Consider the following 27,596-nt stretch of genomic DNA (forward strand, 5'->3'; position numbering starts at 1 on the left):
GCGAAGGGATGATTCTTCTCTTCACTGAAGCGAGGAGGGGAATGGTCTGGCTGACCGGGGGTTTCTCCTCAATTACTCTTTCCACAAAGTCTATTTCAGGAGAGATCTCCCCAGTGTCCAGTTCGAAATGTGCTGCTGCTCTGCGCAACAGGGCATTGAATGTGGGCTGATCGTCAATGGGAGACGTGTTTCTAACAGGTGAATTGTCAGGAGGATTTAGGTTCAGGACATCAGTGTCGAATATACTGATGGGGATTGCCAGGGATGAGAAGGTCCTTCTGGATTTTCTCCGAAGCCTTCTCCTATAATGTCTGGGCTGTCTTCCAGACCTTCCTGCTGGTTCTGTCCATCGTCCATAAAATCATCCTCCTCCTCCTCCAAGTATTGTTCCTCACCAGTGAGGTCATACACATTATGGAGGTCTGAGGCTGTGTCCTGCTGGGGATTGACTAGCCTCGGATATTTGGCCCTGCGGTCCTCCTGAGGCCCTTCTCTAGTTCTCTTGGGAGTGGGAGGGTTCTGGGTATTCATAAACCTCTCCATTCTCTCCATGCAGAGATGGAGCCTTTCCATGGTTTCATGGGGTACCCCTGAGCGGTCTAGCGGGGGAAAATTAGTGTCATCTAGCTGAAAACGGCTCGACCTTCCCATAACGTCGAGGAAAGTGTCCTGTCGCCTTCCGAAAAGCCTTCCGGTGTGCTGGGGGTCCCCCCCGACTGAAGGGGGTAGTCCCTGCCTTTCTTCGGGCTTTTTCGGCGTGTCTTTCGACCTCTGCGTAGCACTCGACGTGTCTTTCGGCGTACGCTTCTGGGCGTCGGCTACCACGATCCTCGCCAAGCTCTCAGCGACTCGTTTGTCAGCGGAGGGCTGTGGTTTCGACGTTACGGGTGTCGATCGCTTTACGGCGGCATGCGCCTTCTGCTGATGCACGCCGGCCGATGGTTTGGGGGCTGCGCCCTTATTTGCCGAAAGCCCAGTCGCTGGTCGCGGCTGCGGTTGCGAGAGGGGCTTCGAACCCGAACGGTCCGAGGAGGCCGCCGGTGGAACCTGCGTCTCCTTGGGCGCCGATGCTCTCTTCGTCTTAGACGAAGAAGAGCCATGGGTTGTGTGCTTATGTGTGGTATTGTGTGCGTCAATGTCGCCGGGGTGTTCATCCCCATAAGCAGGGCGTGAGCCGAGCCCGTCGGGGCCGGGGACAGACGACGAAGCGTGCGAGCGCTCTTTAGGGGGGTTTACGACTTCCGTAGCGGAGGTCGTGTTATCACGTTCATCGTCACTGTCGGTGGTAGCAGCGGCGGGTGAAGCATCGGCCTTCGACATAGCGTAGGCCGCCCACCTCTTGACCCTACGGTCTTTTAGAGTCTTTGGCTTAAGAAGCCGACAAGCCGTGCAACCCTCCTCTTTGTGATCGAGGGGCAAGCAGCGGTTAAACCGTGAATGCTTGTCCTTCCAAGTAAACTTGCCCTTGCAAAGCGGGCAAAACCTAAAGGGTGTCCTCTCCATAGCCGAGGCAATAAATCGTGATAACCACCCCAAGGGAAAGGAAGGGTCTCCTCCGCTCGTTCCCTCCATCGAAGATCTTGCTCGGCGGAGACAGCTTCACAACTGCGTCGAGGGAGGGATCGATATGTTATATACTAAATATGGAAAACGACCAAAGGTCGGAGGAGAAGAAATCTGCAATGTCTCTCGAGGAGCTCCGCGTAAAGGCGACCAGTAGCTGGGCGGAAAAAAACAATCTGAGGGACCTCGACGCGTGAGGGATTGTGGGTACAACGCACGTCACTATAGGGATAGTGTTTCAGACACGCCTTGTCGACGTCCCTTTTCGACTACGAAAAACAAAATGCAATACTCCGCAGTGACCACTGGATGTCGGACCTATGCACAGCATGTGATTCTAAGCAGATTAACAAACATCAGAAATCATGATATATTGTGGTATTGGAGGTGCAGAGCGCGGATGCCACGCCACATATTAGCACAGTCCACGTTAACCTACTGCCGCAGGATTGGAAAGTGGAAGGCTACGACGCGGCCTCCCAAGCAGCAGGGTGTTGCGTGCACTAGATGGAACGAGGGTCATGCGCGCCCCAAGCAACGAGACGCGGTTGGTGTGTTGCTGTCCGTGGCCCCCTGAGCTCTGGGGTGACACAGGAAAGGGTCGCAGACCAGGCACACCCCGACAAGTGTAACCCGGGCTGAGGAGCGAGCAGACCTCGCTCGCCCATGCCTGGAGATAGCACCGTGGCGCAGAAGCAATGGACATGAAGACGGCACATATAACAAAGAACACAAGAGTGCCCAGAGCCTGGTAGGCAGGTGACAAGCTGCAGAGTGGGGGCGTGGGGGGGGGGGGGGAAAGAGGTCACACAGTGGACGGCACTGTAGGCCTGCACTGTCATGGCAGGCAGCCGAGGAGGAGAGGCGCCTGAATTAGACATACTGCACTCGTGGAGTAACCCGGCAACTTCTACTTGGGGGGGAGGGGGAAGGTGAAAGCACCTGGGACTATTCCCCCACCTCCACTTGCAGAGCCCTACACTGTACCCATCGCTGCTGCACTGCAGTAACTATACTGCCCTACACGCTGACGCACGGGGCGGAACTCAAGAGTGATCTGAGGGCCAGGACGCATGGCGGAACAATAAAACCCCAAGAACACTGCAAGGCACCAATGCAGAAGCTGAACCCTGTAGACCGGGACAGCCGGACGCTGATGCCAAATGCAGCTATAGAGATACGTGGAATGATGCGCAGAAGCCAAGAAGGAAAGTGCTGAACCCAGCCAAAAACTGAGAGACGGCTACTGTGGCTAGTGGAGAGTGTGTGCATGATTAGAGCCCTGCCAGAATGAGCATATACTGCAGTGGCCCATTGCACTACTCGTGAGGCAAAATGCTAGCACAAGTGGCCTAAAAACAGAGACACTGAGGGAAACACATGGTCCACCCACCCTCCACCCTGGCAGTCACGGGGAGGTTGAAATACATTCCCAATTGCCAGACTGATATATCGTCTGTTAAGTCGTCCCTGACCGAGCAGCCGATGAGAACCAGAGAAGCGAGAGAATAGCATAACGCTGAGAAGGCCAGTGAGGGGGCAGAGGACATGGCGTACAAAAACAACAAGGTTAAAGGAAAACAACCTACGATGGACATCTTTACCAAACCGTCACAGACACCAGAGCCGATTGCACCCGCAAAAGGAGTCACTCGAGAGACGATCGCCCCACCACGGAACAACCATCACATCCTAGAGGCCATAGCAGAGCTGAAATCCTCATGCGGGAACAAGATTGATACGGCCACGGCGGAGCTGAAATCTGCACTAGAAATCAAAATTGATGCAGTCAGTGTGGATGTGAACCTCCTAAAACAAGATGTAAGGACACTGGCGGAGTGTACAAGTGGCCTAGAAAGCAAGGTGAAAACCAACGCAGAGGTCAGCACAGACAATGCCAAGGAAGTGCACATATTACAGCGACAGGTGCGCAACCTGACAAGCCGAGCAGAGGAGGCGGAAGGGCAAGCATGTCGCAACAACATACGAGTGGTGGGCCTGCCGGAGGGAGAGGAAGGTATGGTCCCTACAAACTACGTGGAAAACATGTTGATACAGGAGATTGAAGCAGGTGCGCTCACCAAGGGTTCGCGGTCGAGAGCGCACACAGGGCTCTGCTTAGAAGGCCCCAACCAGAAGCCCCTCCCCGAGCGGTCATTGCCAAGATTCTGAACTATAAAGATAGGGAAAAGATCCTGGAATATTTCCGCAAGGGCGGAACGATAAGCAGAGCATCAGCGACTATCACGGCGTACCCGGACTACACCATGCTGGTACAAAGGCAACAACTACACTATGTGGCTGTCAAGAAACGGCTGCGGGAATCAGGATTTAAATACATGCTTCTGTATCCGGTGAAGCTAAAAGGCTTACATAAAGGAAAGGCGTTCGAGTCACCCGATGAAGCAGCGAATTGGCTAGATGCACAGGGTTGCCCAGCAGATGCAGGCGATTGTGACCAGAATGGACAGGATAAGTTAACCAGCCATCTATTGTTTGTTAATGGGACCAGGGTTAAGCTAGCGGTTCCAATAATAACAGTATGGACGCCCAAAAGGGCCCACAGGGCTAGTCCATGAGGAAGTAGATATTGAAAGCTTGTGCGCCCGTTGAGGTGACCCCAGAACTAGAATTTGATAAACGTAATGCACAAGTGGGTGTCAGAAAAATGTGCGTAGTAAATTGTCATTAATGCGGGAGAAACTGAGACGGCGTGTTCTTACCTCCAGTAGTTAGGTGAGTCAGGACACCAGTAGGGTGGTCCCCCCGCTGAGTTCTACGGGTAGGACTAGATGCGGGATAGCCTGAGATCCAGGGATGGAGCTGGGCACCAGTTGGGATGGGTAGGAGGGCGGAGTTCGGGGGGTCTGAAGGGGTGTTAATAGTGGGAGGGAGGGGAGTTGGGGGATTGGTTGTGGTATTAGTTAGTGAACAAGCTTACACACACGCACTGCGGTGCTTGAAGCAGAAGATGAGGAGGGTCAGAGGTGGGACTGGGTATGGTTAAAATATGGGAGACCTTAGGATAGTAACCGGGAATGTCAGGGGGCTAAACAGTTACTTGAAGAGAAACAAGATCATGATGTACTTAAGGAGACAGAATATAGATATTGCCCTAATACAGGAAACATCTCACGAAAGAAAAGCAAGAGGTGATAGAGGAAATCGAAAGGGTGGCACCACATGTCCCCCTTCCAGCTGCTACAGTCCACGGCTGAGTCTGACGGGAGGATGGTAGCAATACGGGGATTGATAGAAAATAGAGAAATATGCATTGTCAATACATATGCCCCGAACCAAGATACAGTGGCCTATTTTAAGACCCTATATGGCAGAATGAGCCCGTACCTGGGGGGGGCGATTATATGGGGTGGCGATTTTAACTGCACGCTGGACCCAAGGGTAGATAGGTCAGACAGGAAATTCGACAAAGCCACCCCCGCTGCCAGAGCCCTAGGCACCCTGTTGGGAGACCTTTGGCTGGAGGATATGTGGAGGCTACACCACCCACATGATAGACATTACTCGGCCCCACAAAACTTGTACACACGGCTAGATTATATGTTCGCCTCACAGGTGATGACGGAGAAATAGTGCGATCAGAATATAAAGCGAGGGTCCTCTCAGACCACTCGCCATTGGTCATAACATGGCAATATGTGCCTCGAAGAGCTGGGATCCTGACATGGTGGCTCAGAGCCAAAGCATTGAAAGATAGTGTTCAGGCAGGACCTCAGAAGAAATCATAGAATACTTTGGAAAGAACACGGAGTGTAGAGTTGGCCGATACTCTATGGGAAGCATTTAAGGTGGTGGTGGTGAGAGGATCAGCAATAGCAAAATCTAAAGGGTTGCAGGGAGGCATACTACAGAAGCTGCAGAAGGCAGTGGCGAAACTAGAGACGGTCCTGGATAGAGGAGGTAACTCCTGAGAGGACGCAGAAACCATAATCCAATTGCAGCAGCAGCATGATAGGGGAGACAAGCCGGGAAGATTGCTGACATGGCTATATAAAAGTGAGACCACCAGACCAATGATTAGAGCAGTAATGGGGGAGAGTGGACAAATATCAGATACCCAAGAGGGCGTGAACGGAGAGTTCCATGAATTTTTATAAACGATTGTATGGGGACGTAGGAGGGGGTGGAGGGAGCGAGATAGCGCAAACACTAGAGAATATTGGCCTACCAAAATTAAGTGCGGAAGAGCGAGAAAACCTAGATGCCCCAATTACACTGGAAGAACTAGAAGTGGTGATTGAGCAACTACCTACCAGTAAGACCCCGGGAGCGGACCGACTTCCCAGCGAGTTTTACAAAATGTATAGGAAGAAGTACTCCCCCGACTAATGGCAATGTTAAATGAAGCTTTTGAAACAGAGATATTGCCAGAATCCATGAGAAAAGCTATCATTATCCCACTCCTTAAACCCAAAAAGCCAAGCACGGACTGCGGGTTATACAGACCACTATCGATGCTGAACCAGGACAGCAAGATACTCAGCTGTGTTGGCAAATAGATCATAAACAGATTAATACATCCCAATCAGACCGGAAATGTTCCACACAGAAGCATATCCGACAACCCCAGACGGCTCCACCATGTCAGAGAGCAAACAGAAGGAGACTTGCGTCAAATGGCAATTGTATCATTAGATGCTGTCAACGCCTTTGACTCTGTCAAATGGCCTTGGCTGATGACAGCCCTAAAAGAATATGGGATGGGACCCGGATACCTGAAGTGGGTGAAATTACTATACAGCTCAACATTAGCCAGAGTGAAGACGGGAGCGATTATTTCGGAGAGGTGGCAACTCAGTAGGGGCACTAGACAGGAATGCCCTTGGTCCCCGATGCTGTACATTCTCGCAGTGGAACCTCTAGGGATATACCGGAGACAACAATACGAGGTAGTGGGGATCTACAAAAAAGGGGGGGGCCACACTTAATATCGATATACGCAGACATGTTATACTTGAGGTACCCCGGGGACAATCTGCAATACATTTTAGAAGTAATAGAGTGATTTGTGTTGCTCTCTGGCATTGCAATCAATCCTAAGAAGTTGCGCATATTCCCCCTGGGAAGGTATATAGTGGTCCCACAGGAACAACTGCCAGTACTACAAATACCTTGGGAGACCAGTACCTATAGATACCTAGGGATTGACATCTATCACACGGTGGAAGCAGAATATAAACATAACAGAGAAAGCGGTAGCAAACATTGAGAATAGCATGAAGTTCTGGACTAAGCTCCCCTTGGCCATGATGGGGAGGGGGGTGCTGTTGAAGATGGTAGTATTACCCGGGCTACTACACTTTTCTGGGAAAATACCATACATGATACCCAAGCGATTCTTTGTTAAACTTCAGAGTATATGCAGGGGCTTCATCTGGCATGGAACTAGGAATAGGATAGCCCTATGGAAACTACAGAACACATATGAGAAAGGGGTTATAAAGCTACCCAACTTTGAGATCTATTATTTGGCCAGTCAACTACAATACGTAGCTAAGTGGTTAGCGGAAGACTCAACATCAGAGTCCAGACTGTTAAGATCTGAAAGTGCCCCTTTTTTCTTGAAAGAATGGATATGGCTGCCCAAACTAGTGACAACAGGGTGCCCGGTGAGCTTGGAATTGGGATGGAAAATATGGCCCAAGGCTTGCGCTAGTGGCATTGACCGGAGGAGACATGCAATTGAGGAAGAGGATTCGTAGGTTCCATGTGATATTTTCGCCGCAAAAATATCGCCATACAAAAATTTTGCCATATTTTTGAGGCGAAAATAACACATGGACCCTGCGGGGGGACACCCCTGCATCATTTTTCTATGTCCGGGGGACACCCCTGCAACCCTCGCACTTAATATTTTCAACACAAAAAATATCGCCCATGGCCGTTCCCGGCGAACATATGTATGGCGATATTTTTGGTGGCGAAAATATTACCTGATACCGATTCATAGTTATTGGGAACCTGTGGGGATTGCAACAATGGGAGATACATAGCAAGAGGGAGAGGTAAAGGAATTTAATGTGCTGGTAGAACAAACGGGTTTACACTTAGTGCAGTATATCACCTATACCAGATTGGTACTGCGAGTGAGAGAGACATGGTCTGAAATGACGCTGGGAGATCAACCCGATCTGGCCATTGAAACATTGTATGATGCAAGCACAGAATTGCCATCGGGCGGAAAGCATGTAACACACCCAAGGTATGGGTTTGGTGGAACGATCTCCAGAAATGGACTGAAGCAGAAATGGCAGTATGGAATGAAGCGGCCAATAGGGGAGGGGAGGAGGAAGTGGAAACCCTGTCGGCCTGCAAACACTTAGTGGCCACACTATCGGGGTCCACCCAGGACTGCTCAAGCAATGTTACTTCTGAGGATACTGATGGGGAGGTACCCTCAGAAGAAAAAAAGGCAGAGGGTGAAGTGGAGTAGGCTCAAGTTGGAGGGGAGGTAGGGGTAAGCAGTAGATACTTAATGATATTTCCATGAGGTTTAACGTGTTATGACAAGTACTGCTGGGGTTGTTGATTTTTTTTAAACAATTTTTATTAGTTTTTACAACAAACATTATTTTGTATGTGCACCAACAGGGTTTGGGGACAGAAAAGTAGGCCTACATGTTAGAGGGCTGAGTGTATCAAGAGGTGACTGCAGCAGATATTTTTGACTAACAGCAAGGAGAAAGTCTATGCTAGGGAGAAACCTGACCAACTCGCCAGACTCAAAATTTTACTTTCCATCTATTTTTCAATTTTCTACAGAGAGCAAGAACCCACACCAGTGTTGTCAGCTACGGATGCACCTAAAAGACAGAAGAGGAACATGTGAAGAAGACGTCCTTTTTGAAGTGTTGAATTTGTTATGTTTGTCGTTTGTTATTTTTTGACTCCTTGGTCTGAGAATGGCGACCCGAGGGCAAAAATGTGTCCTTTAAAAAAAAAAAGATATGTAGTTTTTGAAAAAAGAAGCCCATAAAAAAAAAAAAAAAAAAAAAAAAAAAAGTACACCAATGCCAGACACAGGTGGATGTATTTATTGCACAAATTCAGATCATAAGCCAGGTTCCAATATCAGACAGTATGAATTTTAATATAAGTAAAAATGTGTGAAAAGAAAGTAAAAAGCAGCCATCTTGTTATATTATAGAAATGAAGTCAAATGTAATAGAGATTGTTTAGGAGGCAGGAATGTTTGAAAGAAACACACAAGTAGCTTTTTTAAAAGGAAACTCATTCACTTTTATATTATAGGACTACAGGAGAGATCTATACACCAGGAGATTGGCGGCACCCGAACTTGCGAGCCGAGAAAAGATCGAGCGACCCAGCCAGATGTCCAGTCTCTGCTATTGTATAAATCTGAGTGTTTACAAAGTTTTTCCTGAAAAGACTCCCCCCATCCTTGAGTTCCCCAGAAGAAAGGGAAATGCCCCCTTTTAGACTTTCCGGTCTTGGATAAATTAAGAGTCTGAGTACTCTGTAAAATAAAAGACAATGGACTAACTGGCCTAAGAATGAAAGGGCCAATGAACTTGCTACAAAGCAACCTAAAGGACAAAATAAAGTATAGACTAAATGGAGAAGGTCCATGGATGCTAAACCAAGACGCATTGGGTGGAAGACGCATCATTAGAAGTAAAAATGAAAGGAAAAACGGACAATTTAATGAGCATGGGGACGAAAATGAGAAACAAGGCAAATGTCGTTGTGGGGTGGGAGTAAGGAAAAAGTGTGCAGTAAAATAGCACATTGACAATTTGTGAAAATGGGCTGGTGGGTTCGCTGCAGCAATGATTTTCTCTCGATTCTCGTAGTGGCCGTAATTGCCTGATGTGTATAGTTAGTTTAGGTTTAAATGGGTAATAGAAGTGGGATTCAGATAAAAGCAAGTCAAAGGTATTCTTTAGGGAAACATACATGTTTAGATTAGGAGAATACAATATGTTATTGTTGACTTTGAAGAAATGTTTTATAAATACCTCCCAGGTTGAGACAGATCATCGCACTGAAGAGGGCGATACAGGAATGTATAGGTACACTGAATATGGGGAGAGTGGCCATTGTGTGCAGTGGTCGTATAATGAATAGGTGTCTAATACAGACCAGAGATGGGACTGTAGGGGAGGTGCTAGACTCTCACCAGACCCCCCCCCCTTCAAACTGAACACAGGTAGCATGTCAGGCTGATCAATGGTCCCAGTATTGCAAACATTAGGATTATAGTGCTTTTTGAAGAAAAAAAAGCACTTTTTAGGGCGACGTATATTTTTTAGGGTCAGAATGCCCCACGCAGTTGAGGGTATCTCAGATATTACACGTACAGCATGGATATCAAACATCTAGTCTGGGAACTGGATAGAAAAGGAGTGGTGTACAAAAATAGGTAGGTCTGCCATTTGGTAGAATGGCCAAGTATCCAGACGGGGTTAAGATTTTAAATGGATGCCAGAAAACAAGATGGTGGCATAACCCTTATTCATGCAGTACGAGTAATTCTTTGGCAGTAGTTCAATAGCAGTCCATGGTTAGTTCACTGCAGCTAGTGTATATTTTTAGAATTTCTTGGAAGGAAAAGCATGGTATAGCCTGCCAAAATGACTCAGACGGACTGATAAGACCGCTCTATTCTAGACCTCAAAGGATTAATGAGTTTTCAGCTGAATCCCATTCAGATTGAATGCCAATCAAATCTTGTGTGCCAAATTATGCCATGTGGACTTGGTGACTGACAAACAAGCCAGCCAATTGAAGGATGAGAGGGCTCATATGGTAGCTAAGAGCCAATTGAAAATGTAGCCTGTATTTGCATAAAAATATGAGGTCATTGATATTTGCCTATATAAACCAGTGATTTTGGGAGCTCGTTGCTGCTGTTCCTGATGTTTTGAACCTGCAATAAAAGTTGATTTTTGAAAGCAGCCCAGACGTCCGTCTTCCAACTTACTCCAGTCTCCAGTGTCATGTCTGCAGGTGTCAAAGCTGATGAGGGGATTCCGAGGGTCCCCCTTTACAGTTTAGTAGGGGGTCCTCTTGGTGACAATTTACACATTCCATTTAAGATCGGGCTTATTCAAAGCATGAACATTGTCAATCCAAGACACTAGCAGAATTGCCTACTGAACAGAGAATACAAAGAACGTACAACCATGAAGCTGCTATAGGAGCACCATTAACCTCAGCTGAACATTACAGAGGCTCAACACTTCACATGTGAAAGGCCAGTGGGTTTTTCCATGAAGGTGACCCTGCTTTTTGAATCCATGTGCAGGCAGACCCACATCCTGCAAGAGTGACACTGGGATAAAATCAGCATTAAAAGCTCACCAATCACCCCAGTAATGCAGATAATAGACCTGTGCAAACCCTCACACAAAGCCTGAAGAAGGGTAGGCGAAAGGGGTCTAAATAACCAGGTTCCACCAGAGCAGAGGTGCGCAATTTTGGAGTCAGCGCATGGGTGCAAATCGGGGGAAGGCTTAGGAGAGAGGCAGAATAATTTGGAGAGGAGGCTGTAGAAGTTGAATGGCGGGCAAAGGTTGAAAAGGCAGAAAGAGGAGAGGAGTTTAGAAAGGAAGTGAGGAGAGGAGTAAGTAGAGGTGGAGACTGGAGGAGGTTAAGAGTGGGGGAAGGTTGCGAGGAGAGTAGAAAATTGTAGGACATCTGGAGCAGGTTAAGAGGAAGATCATCAGTAGTAAGGAGGTTGATAAACAGCAAAGAAAGCAATAGGCATGAGTGAAAACATAGCGAGAGCAAAAAGGCAGGAGGCGTATGCTCGGCGAGGTTAGCGCCTGGTCTGAAGAGGCCAAGCTTGGGGAGGGTGGAGGAACGAGCCCAAGGAAATGCTACAAGGAGGAACAGGTGATTGACAGGAGTAGAGAGGACTATAAAGGGGAGGCGGGACATGCACTTGTTAGGTGGCAGGACCTGGCCCCTGGAATAGGTAGGTTCTCCTTACAACTATGGTCCCCTTTCAATGTCTGACTTTCCCTTCTCTGTTAGGAGGGCTTCACCTCTGGTCTCTTCAATGTTCTCCCCCTGCAATCTATTCCCACTAATCTCGTACATCTTCTGTCTGTTCAAAAATAGCTCTTTCAAAACGATTATTGCCCATCTCTCAACGAGACCCGGTTATGTTCCTGGGCAAATGATCCCTCCTGCGCACTCTTCAACAACTGTATTCTTTTCCCCCCTCTGCCAACAATAGTCTTCTACGAATATCTGATCCAGTCTCCTTTACAGTATTTCTTTCTATACCATCTTTAGCAAACCTGCTCATCTCCTACATCAAGGAGTCCCCTTCTCCCAGATGCTACTCCTCTTCCATATCTCATAGGTAACATCCATCTGATGCGGTTCCAAAATGCATCCATATCTGTTCAGGGGGACTCCTACTCCCTGGCGCCACCCTCCTCCTCCTGTTTCACTTCAGACTTTCCAGCTAAATCGGATTCTTTAATCTCTAAATGTTCTACTTTATCTCTTTCCTGAATTGTCACTAAACCTACACTTGAGATCTCCAAATCTATATATTTCTTTAACATACAATATAGCTTCAAACAAATTTCACTTTCTTCTGCCAACATTCAGCTCCCTCTCCGGTTCCACAGCTTTATTACTGCTCAGATCAATTCCAATACTTTTCCCCTCCACATTGGTAATAAATCCCTCTTTGTTTAACTCCAAGCTTCTCTCCCACAACCACTCACCAATACCGGTGATGTGGACTTTTCGTCTGGCTTCTCTTTTTGTAACCAAGCACTCCTGCTTGGGGCCTGGCTGAAGCACTAGTCTTCCTGCTGGCAGATTTCCTGGGGGCTGACAAGCTGTGCCTCGGCCGAGTTGGTCCATGTTACTACAATCATGTGGTACATCAAGGGGCTTGCCTAAATAAATAAGAGGGCCGATAGGCATTTTGATTATTCCCTTGCTATTCCCATGTGGAGGGACTGCCTCTTGTCTTACTTCACTGCGTGTGCAATGGTACTCAACTAGTAATTGCATTTAAAGGGATTTTGATGTAGTTTAATTAGTTAACATAGTTTTTAAGCATTGTATCACTTTTTTTGCAGACTTTTACAGCAGACCTGGTGTGACAGAATGGCCATCTCGTAATGGCAGGCTAGCCCGAGCTTTTTAAATCTTAATAAATAAAATGTGGGTAATTCCGTTTCTGAAAGCGAGGTCCGCTTATCAGAAAGCCGATTCACAAATGCTCCATGTCAAAATTATAGTACAAACATTTTCCTGTATTGGGTTAGTCTGCCAACACCCTCAGCACCATCCCTGCAGTGGCACAGGGAAGACAGAACGGTCCTATGGGCATTCTCAATAGCTGCTGGAACACAAAATTAGAACAGGCAGAGGTAGGTTTTTAACTATCTGCACCTCAGCTAAAAATGTTAATTGTGTAGCCTGGTGGCACGGTAATCTTTAAATAAATATAGCTATTGCGTGGTGGCTGCTAGAGTCACAATTATACAGCCACAGCAATTTTATATCATTCAAGTGGCCACTCTGTGAGCAGGGCTCACCTGTGACAGGGTTACATGTGTTCGCAGTCTCATCTGGATGCCTCCACAACAGCAATGTGGGACAATTGCCAGGAAGCTGAATCTTTGATTTTCACGCAGGAAGGTTAACATCTTCCCCCGTGGCAACAGAGACTTAAAAAAGGCACATTCACACCTGGGCGCTGGCTGCTAGTCCCTTTGAATTCAACAGAACTGGGAGAGAGGCAGAGTTAGAGGAGTACCACCCCCATCTTGGTTTCTGCCACAACTCTCTACCCTTCCCTTACTCAACCCCAAATTTCCTGAAGGACAAAGTATTCTGGGTTTCAAAGACAGAAGCCAAAGGACACTTGTTAGAACAGCTTGGATTGGCAGTCGTACCCCAGGCATGTCTTGGACCAGGCTCCTGTCACGTTCTGCCTTGAACAATAGATGAATCGAAGAGAGGGGATTCCATTCTCTTTATATTTATTTTATTATGTTTTTATTACATTTCAAGGGGATATGCACTCTGTTATGGATGTGATTGCACCTTTGCTTGTAAAAACGGTATAGCCAACATCCTCAGCCCCTTGGTTTCTGAAACACAGAACTTTCAATTTGTTTGACGATTGGAATGCATTTGACCACTTCTTCCTTCAAAGACAATTCAAGGAACTTAAAGCAGGCACGTTGCGGTCACTTAAATAATATTTCTAAGGCAAGATACGGTCTATAATTTAGCCGTTGAATCTGCAGCTAACCAACCTAACGCATTTGTTGCTCTGCTGAAGGTGATGAAGAATCCACTGATTCAAGCAAAAAAAAGATTTCTCATTCCTTCAAGGTGTATACTCTGTACCCCTTAACTCAACCATCTAAACATTCACATACCCAGGTAGCCCAAGAGGTATCATCAGTCTTTGTCAGGGTCCTAAACCTCTTAAGGTAGTGGGAAGGAGTTTTCCCCAAATTTGGCTATTAATGCCAGCTTAACAGACTCAATCCTTTCTATCACTGGCACCCAATTCCATAACAGCATCACAGCCATTCAGGAGGAGCATAGACATGAGCCTTGGAATTAAATAATTCCCACTTATTCCTTGAAGACCATAGGTGTATTCAAACGTACCCAGCCAATCCAAAACATCAAGTTTAGGTTCATACACTTCACTACTTCTGTAGGCAGGCGAGGCCTCTTGGGACTAGTAGACCTAGAAGACCCTGAAAGGGAAGCAGAATCAGGGTACATCTTTTTCATTTCCATTTCATGCCATTGTTGTAGGTCTGGCTGTCAGACTTCGTTTTTGTAGTTTCTCTGCAGTCTCTCATAGGCCTCTGGCAAAAATTAATGGTAGGTCTGGTCCTCATTCCTTCCGATTCTCTAGTATCTGAGTGGTTATTCCCCATGCCCTTATTGACAGTCTTTTGTCTTTTCAGACCAAGAATACTTAAGGGCCTCCAGCTAGGGCCGCCTCTCATTCTAGTCAGAGGGGATTGGGGATAGGTCATAGCCAGCCAGGTCTTCCAACTTTGTGGAAATAAGATCGGCCAAGCTACTTCTCTCTCGAATTTTCGCCTAGATCCACTGGGCTTTTTCCTAACCTGGTGCTAGCTTGATGAGATTCTACAAGTGGATTAACTTTCTCCAGGCAGTGGTCTCCCTTCCTCCCAAGCAAGGGCCGTTGGGCAAGTCTGATCACTTCGCTTTCCTGCTCTGACCCACCCTTTTTTGTATCCCTGGGTTGAGGGCACTCTTAGTCTTGAGGAGATTGGTTACATCTAGAAGGATGCCTGCAAGTGGCGCTCTCATTAACGCGCAATCCCTAGTGGCCCACGCCTCTGAAATTGCGGACCCGATTACGTTCAATTAGCTGGATTTCCTCGCAGTCACTGTAACATGGCTAAACCCCGCTGCTGGATCCGCACTCTCAATTGCTATCCCAGAGAACTATACCATCATCCGGTCAGATAGAAAATCTGGGATTGGGAGTGGTGTGGCCCTCATAGCTAAATCCAATCTGAACATCAGAGAAGTATCCAATCCAGGTCTACCCTCTGCAGAGCTTTTGTCTATCAAACTCTCTCCAACACCGGGACTATATTATCTAACTTTTTTTTTCTTCATTTTTTTTTTTTAAACAGATCCCAGGTGCCATCACCTCCTTTGCGGAGAACATCACCCACCAACTGACCTCTAACACTAAACTTGGATCACAAATTATTATAATGGGCGACCTCAACCTAGGTCTTCACGACCCCAATGATGCAAACGCTGCCCTGATTAATGACACCATCACTGAACTAGGTCTCACACAACGCATTAACAAGCCCACACATTCCAAAAGGTAGAATGCTAGATTGGTTGTTCGATGCCAACTGTAACATCTCCTTGATTGGCATCCTACCATGTCCCTGGACAGACCATCACTTTAATCACCTTCACCATACCCAAAGATACACTCAAAAATACTCCCACAACCACTGTACCAGATATTATGACTAGGAACAAACGTACTATCACCATAGAGAACTTAAGACCTCTACTACAGCCGATCACCAACACCCACATCATCACTAACACAAACCCATCTTCCCTAGTCAAACTCTACAATGACACACTGGAACAAGCTCTCAACCAAATAGCGCCTCTTAAATTAAGAAAGACTAAGCCAACTGCTCATTTGAATAAATGGTTCTCAGCAGAACTAAAAGCACTTCGGAATATTAAAAGAACATCTGAAGCCAGCTGGAGAAAAGCCCACTCTCTCTACTAAAGAAAGGTTCTCCACACAAGAGCCACCTATAAAGCGGCCATTACGAATGCCAAAAAAGTATTCAATACAAGAATTCACAATGCCAAATCTGCCTATAAAGAATTATTCTCCATCCTTATAGAATTGGAATCACCAGTGCCTCCCTCGGATGACTGCATCAAGGACAAAATCTGGTGCGATAACATCCAACAAGCTAACAAAATAGAGCTCCTGCAAGCCAAGATAGAATCCAAAAAAGCTAACCGCGTCCCAAAGACCACTCACCACTCACACAATGAACCTAACTCTCCCCAAGCAGACTGCCCCCCTTTCCACTTCTCCCCTATCACAGAGGACGAAGTAGTTAATATAATAATTGCTAGCCTTAAACCTAATTGTCAAGGTGCTAATTGTCCCAGAATGCCACCAATCGGATTCGGTCATTTGTCCGACAGAACGACCAGGGTCTTCGCCCCATCGGCTGCAGCAGACCCCGTACCCATCCAATGTGGAGTCCTCCAAGGGTCATGTATTGGCCCTACACTTTACAACATCTTTATTAAGCTCCTCTTTGACCGCCTTGACGACCTGGGTGTCACATACGAATTACGCCGACGATATTCAGGTCCTCATCACACTCACTGGGTGCAATGAGACGGATGTTGCAAAGCTGAATGAAATCTGCCTTGAAATCCAAGCCTGGATGGCTACACATAGCCAATGTTTAAATGATGACTAGACGGGTGAAGAGTTCTGGTGGGAGAAACAGGGCTGGATACAAGAGGGTGCAGGTCATGCTTTCATTTCAGCAAATGCTCCAGTGACCTGTGAATAGGATAGGGATAATAAAATGGATGGCAATGATCCTGGTGCTCCAGGGGATACAGGCAACCTGAGGAGTTTCTAAGGGATGGTAGCAAGGGTCAGGAGGATGACCCAGCTCTGCCCTCTTCTGAAGATCTAGTGATACAGATGGGGGCTGGGGGCGGCAGGAGGACCTCATGAAAGGTTCAGACATGGACCATGAGGAGTGTGATTACCTCCATGGACAGTTTTACATATCTTGTAGCAAGATGAAGAGAGAGGGCAGATGCAACAGACATGCACTGTTCAGAGCAATCATCTGTCCGATTACATTCAACATGGCTCAGAGCCGCTGCATGAGGAAGACCATGGAGGAGACTAGTCCATCGTGTCCCCTGCACTAAAGCACCTGGAAAAATGAACTGCCCCTTTAGCATTGGGATTAGCCAGTGACCCTGTAGCACACTGCGCCATCAGGTCATTCCTCTCCGCACCCATTATTGATTGTTGGTGGGCAGTTTTGGTAAGTCCACGCATCCACAAGATTACAGCCGGGGGGCTGGGTTTCCCCTACATAGCACCAAAACTTTGGAATAATCTCCCCCACGCTCTAAGAGCAGAAGGCTCCCTCACAGCGTTTAGAAAAAAACTCAAAACCTCTCTCTTTAACTAAAATTCCTCTACCTACTGCCATTCAGGCACACACTGCTAACTATTGCTACTGCCCAAACTGTATGCATGTATGCCTCTGTATGCTGTAACTAAGACGCGCTTTCCCTGTAACCAGCGCTATTCTGTAACCAGCGCCACGATGCCTCAGGGCTGATTCTGTGCGCTTAACAAATGCGAATAAATAAATAATAAATAAATAAGTTATCAGCCAATGCATATGGACTCTCACTTTCACAAGGCTTGGCAAGCAAGTGCAATAGTCAACATTGGGGTACATTAAGGATATTTGTTTAGGATAGAGGTGGAAGACGTGGGCATTAGAGGCATGTTGGCGATGTAGCCCCAGTCAAACTTTACAAGAAACGGCTATTTGCAGCATTTGGGGGTGGAAGAACGAGAGGGGCTATGCAGTCCTTTTTGATAAATCTTTTCTTGATTTTTTGATATAGTGTGGATGATTAGGGATTGATGGCATAGAGCCCAGCACTTGCAGGCCCATGACTGTTACATGATCAGGGAGGAAATTAGCATGGGTTTAAGGAGATCTTCCTAGTCACAATCGAGCAGTGTCTACAGCATGTTGTATTTTCCTCATTCATTATTTACTCTATTAGATAATTTCCGATTTACCACATGTGGTCAATCCCATACCAACTCATAATCAGGGTGCTTAATAAAATCATGCAGACTATCTGAATGTGGTTTGCTCTGAAAGGTTACCACATGACCCTGAATTACAAAGTAGACTTTGAGAAACCACTGGATCAATGAAATGCACAAGGTATTTTGGATCAAAACCAAATGAAAATATATAAAGTGCTCAGATCTGGTAACACTTGACCAAATATCTATTTTTTTTGTGGAACTTTATTAATTTTACAACAATGAAATAGTGAGACATTACAAGACCGTGCACCTGTCACGAGACCCTTTATACCCCCCTCCCCCCGGAACGATCCCGCTTAATGTTGGGTTTAGTTTCATATCAGTTCTAGTGTTGTTGTTGTTCGGCACTCATGGCTGCTAATGAAGTGTCCATTTGCTCGCAACAGCTTTGTATTGGAGGTGAAGACTGCGAGCTCGAGTCGTCATCTGCGTTTAACAGGTATGCAATATATGCAATATAGAGGCCCCAGATATCGGGGGGGCGTGCGTGGAGGGGCAGAGTTCGTTGGTAGTTCGTTTCGGTGTCTTGACAGTAGGTGACATCTTGGAGCCATTGCTTTAGTGTTGGTGGCGGTCCTCTGCCCCAGTTGCAAGCTATTCGTCTGCGTGCCAGGACCAAAAGTAGGTTTGCCAGTTTTCTGGTATGTTCTGGTAGTTGGTTGGTTAGACCTAGCATGGTCAGTGTTGGGTCAGGTTCTAGTTGTACTCCAATTACAGCTGAGATTTTCGCTAGGACTGCTGTCCAGAACGCTCCTATTTCGGGGCACGACCATGCCAGGTGGACAAAGTCGGCTTCCGGGTGCCCACAGCGAGAGCAGGAGGCGGATATTGTCGTCCTCTGGGCGTGAAGTCTTGCTGGAGTGTGGTAGACCTGATGGACAAAGTTGAAGTGAATTTGGTTGTACCTTGTGTTTATTGCCACTTTCTTTGTGAGTCGTAGTATGTATGACAAGTCTTTGTCGAGTATCGAAGTGTTCAGAGCTCTTTCCCACCTTGTTCGGGCTTTTAAGCAGCGAGTGAGTTCTTCTGTTAGCAAGGCCTTGTAGATATTTGACACCAGGCGGCCATCACCTTGGGCTTGAATCACTCTGTGGAGCAGTGGCCAGGTCGGTGGTTGGAGCGGGAACAAAGCTGGCGAGACCGGGGTCGGTAGTACTTTCGAGGGCGTTGTTTCCACCTATGTCTCGAGCTTTCTGAATCGAGAGAAACGAACCGTTCGGAAACAGATCGTCCAGTGAGTGGATTTGCAGTTTCTTGGTCCAGAGCCGGAAAACCTTTTCAGATGTTATGGGTATCCCTGGAATACTTCTCACCGGAAGGAGCGGGGGAATATCTGGTTTGGATTCCGTTCCTTTTGGCGTCAGCGGTTCGTTAAGTATGACTGAGCGGAGAAGATAGGGTGTTGCTAGAGCTCTTTCGATTTGCACATGTGGCCGGATGAAGTGAGTTGCAAACCAATGGCTCAGGAACTGTGCTTGCGCTGCCCAGTAGTAACTTTCTATATCGGGTAAAGCCAGTACGCCTTGCGTTATGGGCAGGATCATAGTGCTGTGTGCTATTCGGGCAACCTTGCCAGCCCAGATAAGGTCGAGGAGGATGGATTTGATTTGCCGTAAGAATTTTTGCGTGAGTATTAGGGGGATGTTTGTAAAGTAGTTTAGGGAGGATCACCATTTTCACTAGGGACACTCTGCCCCAAAGTGTGAGGGAAGCGTTTTCCATCTGTTCACCTTCGTTTGGACAGTGTCAAGTGTCTTCCCGTAGTTGTCTTGCATGATGTCGGTGCTGGTTCTGGACAGGAGTATCCCCAGATATTGGACCTTCGAGTGTTGCCAGTGGAAGCCGAGTCATCCTGAAATTCTTTGGTTGATTCTGTGAGGGGAAATTATCGATTTTGCATTGTTGATTTTTAGTCCTGAGAAGTTGCCAAATTTAAGGACTGCTCGCATCACCGGATTCAGGTTGTCATACGGGTCGCGGAGGTCGAGTTCTAGGTCGTCGGCGTAGAGTGAAACCACCATTTTGTGTGGGCCGAAGGCGAGACCTCTATGCAGATGATAAAGCCTTAGGTCGGACGCAAGGGGTTCCATGACCAGGGCGAAGAGTAATGCTGACAGTGGGCAGCCCTGTCTGGTCCCTCTGCGTAAAAGGATTTCGGAGGAGGATTTGTTGCAGAGTTTGATTTTAGATGTCGGGTATTTGTAGAGAAGGCCTATCATTTGGATGAATCGTTTGCCGAGGCCCATCCGTTCTAATATTGCAAATAGTAAGGGCCATTCCACAGAATCAAATGCCTTCTCGGCGTCGAGAAGTACTGCTACTGCTTGGTTTTCTGGGTTGAGGGCCTCCATCGCTCCAAACATTCTTCTGAGGCCGAATGATGTATTTCTACCTGGAACAAATCCTGCTTGATCCGCCAGAACCATTGTGGGCATGAGTGGCATCAACCTCCTGGTCAGGATCTTTGCAAAAATGATGTTATCCAGATTAATTAGTGATATGGGCCTGTAGGAGGCGCTGTCGTCCTTGGGTTTACCGGTTTTGTGTAGGAGAATGATATTCGCCATGTAAAGAGTTGGTGGAAGTTGGTCCTTGGCTATGACTTCTTCGAAGACTTGGAGCAGGAGCGGGGCAAGAATGTCTGCGAAAAATGTGTAAAATTCACCTGTTAGGCAGTCCGGTCCTGGGGCTTTGGTGCTCGGTAGTTCTTTAAGGACTTCTAGGATCTCCGCTGAGGTGATGGGTGCGTTCAATGGCTTGCGTAGCTCGGCGCTCGTCCAATATAGTTTGGTTGTATTTAGGTATTGTTATTTCGGCAGGATCCCTGGAATAATTGGAGTTATATAAGTTTTGGTAAAATTTGCGGAATGTTTCCAGTATGTCGTCTTCAGAGTATACGAGGGTTCCCGACGTGTCCCGCACTGCCTCGACTGTCGTGGGTTTTCGTTCCGCGATGATTAGTCTTGCAAGTAGTGCCCCGGGGTCGTTGCCCCTCGCCATACTGGCGGATTTTGTGGTGGCTTGCTAGGAATTTGGCTTCTCTATCTGCTAGTGATCTGAAGGATTCCAATTCCTCCTTGAGAGCGGCTAGCGAGCCGGGGGATTTGTAACTGTAGCTGATTGCTCAAGTATTTTGAGGCGATTTTCGCATGCGTTTAGCTCTTCTCTTAGCCTCTTTAGGATTGCATTTTCTTTTGCTAGGCACACTCCTCTGACAAACCATTTCAGTGTCTCCCAGAGTGTTCCCGGCGAAGCCACCGTGCCTTGGTTTGTCTCAAGAAATGAGCTCCGTTCGGAACGCAGTTCTTCGGCAAAGAGTTGATCTTGGAGGGCTTGAATCTCCATTGGGCCCTGGTGAAGTCGCTCCGAGATGTCGTGCACACTAAGGTGACCGCTGAGTGGTCTGAGATGGACCTGGGTAGGATTTGGCATTCACCCCATTGGAGTCTGCTATGTGCCGACACGAAGATGTAATCAAGTCTCGAGCTGGATTTGTGTACCCAGGAATAAAAGGTGAACTCATGAGAGTCGCAGTGTTTGCTTCTCCATATATCGATGAGATCGTGTGCTTTGCATATTTGCATACTCGCCTTGGAGCGAGGAGCGGTTGTTTGGGAGTTTTGTCTGTACGAGGATCGAGTGGGATGTTCAGATCGCCGCCCCATATTATTGTGGCTTCCCTGTTTGATGCGATGTGGGTCTGGACCCAGTCGAAATTGTTGGAACCGTCGATGTTGGGGCCGTAGGAGTTGATCATGATTATTTCTTCCCAGTCTATGGTTCCTTTCAGGACGAGAAGCGATTGTATGTTTGGTAAAACGTGGCTGCGAAGTCACCCGGGTACGTCGCTTTATGTGGGTGGGGTGAAGGGGGGGGGGGGAAGAAAGAGTCTCCCAATGGCAGTATGTACCTCCTCCTTCCGTTTTTCCCCTCTATAATGTGGGCCTGTCCAGACAGCACCAGCAGTGTAACTGCATCCAGATAGTCTTTCTGGGGTCCTTCCAAAGGCCTGTCGGATACACAGAGAGCCCCATAAAAGCACTGTATTATCTCCCATGTCACAGTTACAGATTCCCCCGCATCATCCCTAATTTTCAAGATGGCTGGGCCGCAACCTTTCATCTGAGCTGCCTTGCTAAAAGCTTGTCTGCCTTATTGCCCTTCACATAGAACTGCTGCCTTGCTGATAAAGTCTGCTCTTTTTGCCATCAGCGGGTCCAAATGGCCCTGGATTGCCCTGTAGTTTTTCAGCGTGGCTCTCGTTGGGCAGTCCCCCATTATATCTTTATGCAGCGATTCTAATTGAAGCTTTAGCTCTCTCGTTTCTTTGTCTCCAGAGGCCTTGAGAGCAATTAATTCCCTCCTAATCACTGCTTTAAATGCCTCCCATCAGTTCACCAGGGAAGTAATGGATATAGAATCGTCTTGGAAATAATTCTTAATCTTCTCTTCAATCGCTTCCAACAAAACTGTCTGCCAGAATCCATTATAGGAGAGACCACCATCAGAGCCATCTAGCCACCCCTCCCCCCACAGGAAGCTGCACAGTCGCCCCCAATGGGACGTGATCTGACAGCGCAATCGAGTCCAGGGACGACACCTGTATCTTACCCACCAGCTGTGTCGACATCCAGCTATAATCTATGCAGGACAGCGTTCTATGAACGTGGGAGTAGAACGTATAACGCCTCTAAGTTGCCCTGCACACTCACCATGCGTCCACCAAACCTAGCTGGGAGGGACTGTCCTTACGCCCCAAAGAAGGGATCTCCTGCTTTTTCTGCTCCGCCCCACTCCAGTCTTCCCCCGGTACCCAGGGTATGTTAACATCCCTCATGAGGATGATATTCCCTTCCATCACCTCAAGCGCGGCTCGCAGGAACCAGTCTTGCCCAGAGTTTGGTGCGCAATCAGTCACCATCGTATAGGTTACCCTATACATTTTGAACTTCACGAACAGATACCGGCCCCGTTTATCTTCCCTCGGGTCCATTCTCACCATTTAGAGAAATTCTTGATCGCAATCATATAGGTGGGCATATAGGTGCCAAGAGGACTTGGCACCTATAGTTTTCCTGCTGGCAGTCACTCCATGCTCCACAGAATGGTTCCCTGCATGTTCTTTCCAGTCCCCCCCCCCCCCCCCCCCCAAGGCTAGTGAAACTGTATGCCCTTGTTAGCCACCAGCAAGTCCTGCCTGGGTTTCCCCAGAGGGGGGAGGAGAGGGGCGGGGGGGGGGGGGGGGGGGTCTAGCAAGCCAGGGCCACACGGCCTGCACAAGTGTAGCCTGAGATCCCACAAGGTCCTCGCGGCACACACGTGTACACCTCGCCTCTTCCTTTCTCGTGCACCTTAGTTCTTTGGTGTGCCGTCCATCCTCCTCTCGGTCTTGCCCTGGTCTTCTGCTTTGATGTTCTGGTCTGCGGGGCCCTCCTCATGCCCCTGCCTCCTCTCCATCGACCGCAGTTCCGCCTCTCGTGGCTGTGGGTAAACGTGTCCTCGGACCAATACACCCCTTTTAAAAGTTCAGCTGAAGTGGCCCCCTGCTCAGACGGCCACCCGTTGATGTACAAGGGGCTTTTCTCCATGACCTCTGTAACTGGCGACACTGTTTGACCTCTCACTTGGTTGTTGTACCAAGGTTTAGTGGAATGTGAAATGTTTCCATATGTCGCCCGTTTAGCGGGCGTAAGTAATTTAATTATATTTGGTACTATCAGATATTTCAAACATCAAACCATAATTTCAGGGAACAGGCGTGCGAAATTCAGGAAATCTGAACCAAGGTTTTCAACAGAGACCTTGAACCATTTCCGTATCGTGGTTGACATATGTTTATGAGGCTTTGAGATGGTTAAGTTAGCAGCCTTAAGCTTAAACGAAACAAACACGTGATCAGACCAAGCCACAGTAAGTTGATCTTCCATCATAGTCTGAGCAGGGCTGGCAAAGATAAAACCTACCCACATCCAGCCAAAGAGGGACCAGTACACATTAATTAACAGTGGGACCAATTAACACCCATCCACATTGGAACCGGTCCATACGTTTCTCCAGTTGAACCATTGCTAGCCCCTGTGTGATCAGTCCCAAACTCTTCCAGTGAGGCATTACTGACATCCACTGTGGCGCCAGCCCAGCCCCTCAACAAGTGTGACTAGTCTGTGGGCCATTCCCACCCTCAAATGATGGAACCAGCCTAACCCTTCACCAGGGGGGCTAGCTTATATGCCTCAACAGTGGGACCAGTCCAGACATTCAACAGCGTGGCTAGTTAACACAAATCCCTATTGGCACCAATCAACACCCTTTTCCTGCGATTGCTTCTACACCCAAATCTAGTGTAACCAGAACCTATCCTTCTCCAGTAGGACCAGTTGACTTCCTACCCACGGTAGGACTGTGTGCATTCTTGCCTCCAGCAGCTCTCACCTCTGTGGCATTCTCCTCAAGTGTCCCCTGAAGGAGGGGCTCTCCAGTCTCCTCTCCCAGAGCAGGAGGAATCTGAAAAAAAATGAAAATTCCATTTTAAATGGATTGAAAATCAGTAATATCCAAATATGCGCAGCGGAAAGGAAGATGGTTGGAGGAACTGCACAATTTGAAGATGGAATTTGTGCACAGGAAGGATTAGATTGTACAAGCAGACAAGAATGGGATGTGCAAGGCTTATTGCCCACATATACACTTGTAACTCAATCCCCTACTACCAGTTCCAGCTTTCTTGCATGCAAAGACTTCCATACATTGCTGTTTAGTTTTATGGATGCTGCCATCGCCTACGTGGGAAGCAGCCCTTAAATGCAGCTGTTTAAGGTAATGTCGATGCCCTCAACTTCCTAGACTTTTCCACTCTAGGTACCAAAAACCATGCTTTCAGCCAGCTGTGCTTTTTTTAAGAAGTGATGCTACGGGGGCAAGGCTCGGGATCAAACCAGCAAGGGAGGCTGCAGTCTGTTAGGATCTGGGAGGTGTTTAGCTTCTGCTTGTGGCTGGAAGAGCCCGCTTTGCTTGATAACAATAGCTTCCAGGAGCTACTTTGGGCTTCCCAGGCCAACTGGTGCCAGGTACTACATTTTGTTTGTATTAGATTATGATTTCCATATTGTGTTTGTTATTCCTGAATGTGGTTTAACATAGGGTGGCAAACATGTAACCTCTTATGAGGTACAGGTAGTAAAGTCATCGATTCATTAAGAAGAAAGTTTACAATAATTCCTAGTGGGTACACTCTCATGTCTATTGTTCTATATCCCTCAGTTACCACTGGAGAAGAGGGTAGCCCTTCTTGATAATAGTTTGACAGCCATGGCTGTTTTAGGGCTCTACAATCGAATTCCTTCTTTATTAGACTATCCACTCGCGTTCTGGTGTCTTGATTTTTCACGTACTCGTTAGTCACTGGTCACTTCCTTAGTTAATTTTCATCTGGTCAGGTTGGGTTCTCATATAGACATTGCTGCTTTGATTTTTTTCTTCATTCACTTTTATGTCAGAAAATGCTACCCTCAGTTTGTCAGACTAACATTTCGGAGGTCCCTCTTTATTCAAGCAAGCTAGTGTGAGAAACGTTGAGGGTATTCTCCCAGGTAAACCTTGAGAAAACCTTTTTCAAGTGGCCAGGAAGGGGCTTGCGCTCTCGGATCCCTACCCTGGGGATGGCTGGGTGAGGATCACCTGGGCAGGGGAACCCGGGGTTATGCACAGGGGAATGCTCCAGGTGAGACGCAGTACTATGCAAGGGAAGAAGGAGAGGCAAATGATATCGGAGGCCTTTATAGGCTATAACACATCTGCCTCGCCTCCTCCCATTAAATCTTTTTTACCTAGATCCAATGACCCCTCCATACAGAAACAATCCCCTAAGATTTCAAACCCGCTTACACCCAAAGATTATCCATTCCAGAATCCCCGTTTGTCTGTTCCCTACCCAAATACTCAGTCATTGCCTTTCCCATTCTTCTTCACGCTCCTCTAATTATTCTTTCCCGAAACCCCAGTATATTGCTTTGACAGAACACTACGATTCCCATAAGCCCCACCGTTCATTTCACAATCCCAGTTATTCCCGTTTGCTTCACAAACCCTACCAATCCCGTCCCTCTGTCATCTTCCGAAAACCAAGTCTACTATGACAGACTATTACCGTTCCCACAATCCCCTATGTTCCGTTCTACATCCCGGTCATTCTCGTCCATTGTGCAAACCTTCCCCATCATATCCCCTAGGACAATCCGACACTCCAACCCTTCCCTTTTTCAACAGGAACAGAACACTGTTGCCCCATGAAAGACAAAATACTAATCCCAAAGCCAATTAACCTGAATCACACACACCTGACTACCCTTTCCTTTCCCTGCAGGGATAAAAGGTGGAGCAAAAGAGCACAGGCTGAGCAAGGCGAGCACGGCAGACAACGCGATGAGACGGATAATCGGGCACGGCAGTTCAAGAGAAGGAGAAAGGCAGCAGACATCGAGAGGGTGGCGAGGAGAGAAAAGACCTTGCCCTTTTTGTCCCAGGCCCACAGAACCTTTGGTGAAGAGAGCCTACGACCGCGAACAATAGCACATGTGCTTCTTGCAGATGCTGGTAACGGTACACGGGGCAAGCCTACGCCGATAAACAGGAGCAAGGGAAGTTCACGCACCCGTGGTACCGGCCTTGACTCCAGAGAGAGAAGGCAAGCAGTTCATCACAGCCGGTGAGTCCAGGGGTCAACCGATAACGGACTGTGTTGAGTGAGAATTGAAAAGTGACAAGTCTGAACCATATTCCATGAACTGTGAAAGAACTGTAAAAATTGTTAAAGGGAGACTAGATGCAGAGGAAAACCAGCACCACATGGGTGCTAACAGACTCTGGTTGATCCTCATCTTAGAGAAACTACAGATACCAAGATGCCAAAGGAGGGCCACCGAAATAGGTCAAAGTGGTCATACTGAGGGTTAAGCACAATCACTCTACAACCAAAAGGCTTTGATCTACAAACTCTGCAAAAGTAAGGGAAGTGAATCCCGTGAACATTTGACAATAAAGTGAATGAGAAATTGGCAAGAGTGAACCCAGACAAGGGATGTCCATTATGAACTTTTTGAAAAGACATTGAGAAACCAAGGGAACTAATTCCTGCTAAGGAGAAGAGAAAGCCATAGTAAGCCCGGAGGAGGAAGGCTGCGATTTGAAAACGGTTCTAGCCCGACCGAGGGAGATCCAGCAGTGAAGCCATCTCCCAAGTACTGGCAGTCAAAAGGGGTCCGAGCCCGACCGAGGCAGATCCAGGGGTGAAGCCATCACCGAAAGTTCATTGAGAAAAAGAACTGACATAAATTGAGGAAAACAATAAGTGAATGGTCAGCGCCCAGAGAGGGGGGCTCCACTGGTGGAGCCTTCACCCTACAGGAACCGTGGTTAACACTTGAGAATTGTCAGTGCCCAGAAAAGGGGGACCCAAGGGTGAAGAATCCTCACCCTAAGTAAAAGATACAAACTTCCCTTTGTTGAAGGAACTTTGTTTTTACCTTATTTTGGAATCGACGGACCCTCAAAAGTGAGAGAACATAGCTATCCGAGGTCCTGATCTCTCCAAGGAAAATTCTAGAGATTTGCACCCAGAAGAGGAGAA

General features: G+C 47.5%; 1 protein-coding gene across 2 annotated transcripts in view; it reads right to left on the reverse strand.

Moving 5' to 3' along the window:
• The window catches only part of SERPINF2 (serpin family F member 2), a 236,873-nt gene that overhangs the window by 82,418 nt on the left and 126,859 nt on the right, over positions 1-27,596 (reverse strand). For both annotated transcript variants that reach the window (XM_069615370.1, XM_069615369.1), the window contains exon 3: positions 24,404-24,475. In XM_069615370.1, coding sequence (XP_069471471.1) covers positions 24,404-24,475 — 72 coding nt within the window. The remainder of the gene's footprint in view (positions 1-24,403; positions 24,476-27,596) is intronic.

This window comes from Ambystoma mexicanum, chromosome 9, assembly GCF_040938575.1.
Source record: "Ambystoma mexicanum isolate Mex_15411 chromosome 9, UKY_AmexF1_1, whole genome shotgun sequence".
NCBI lineage: Eukaryota > Metazoa > Chordata > Amphibia > Caudata > Ambystomatidae > Ambystoma > Ambystoma mexicanum.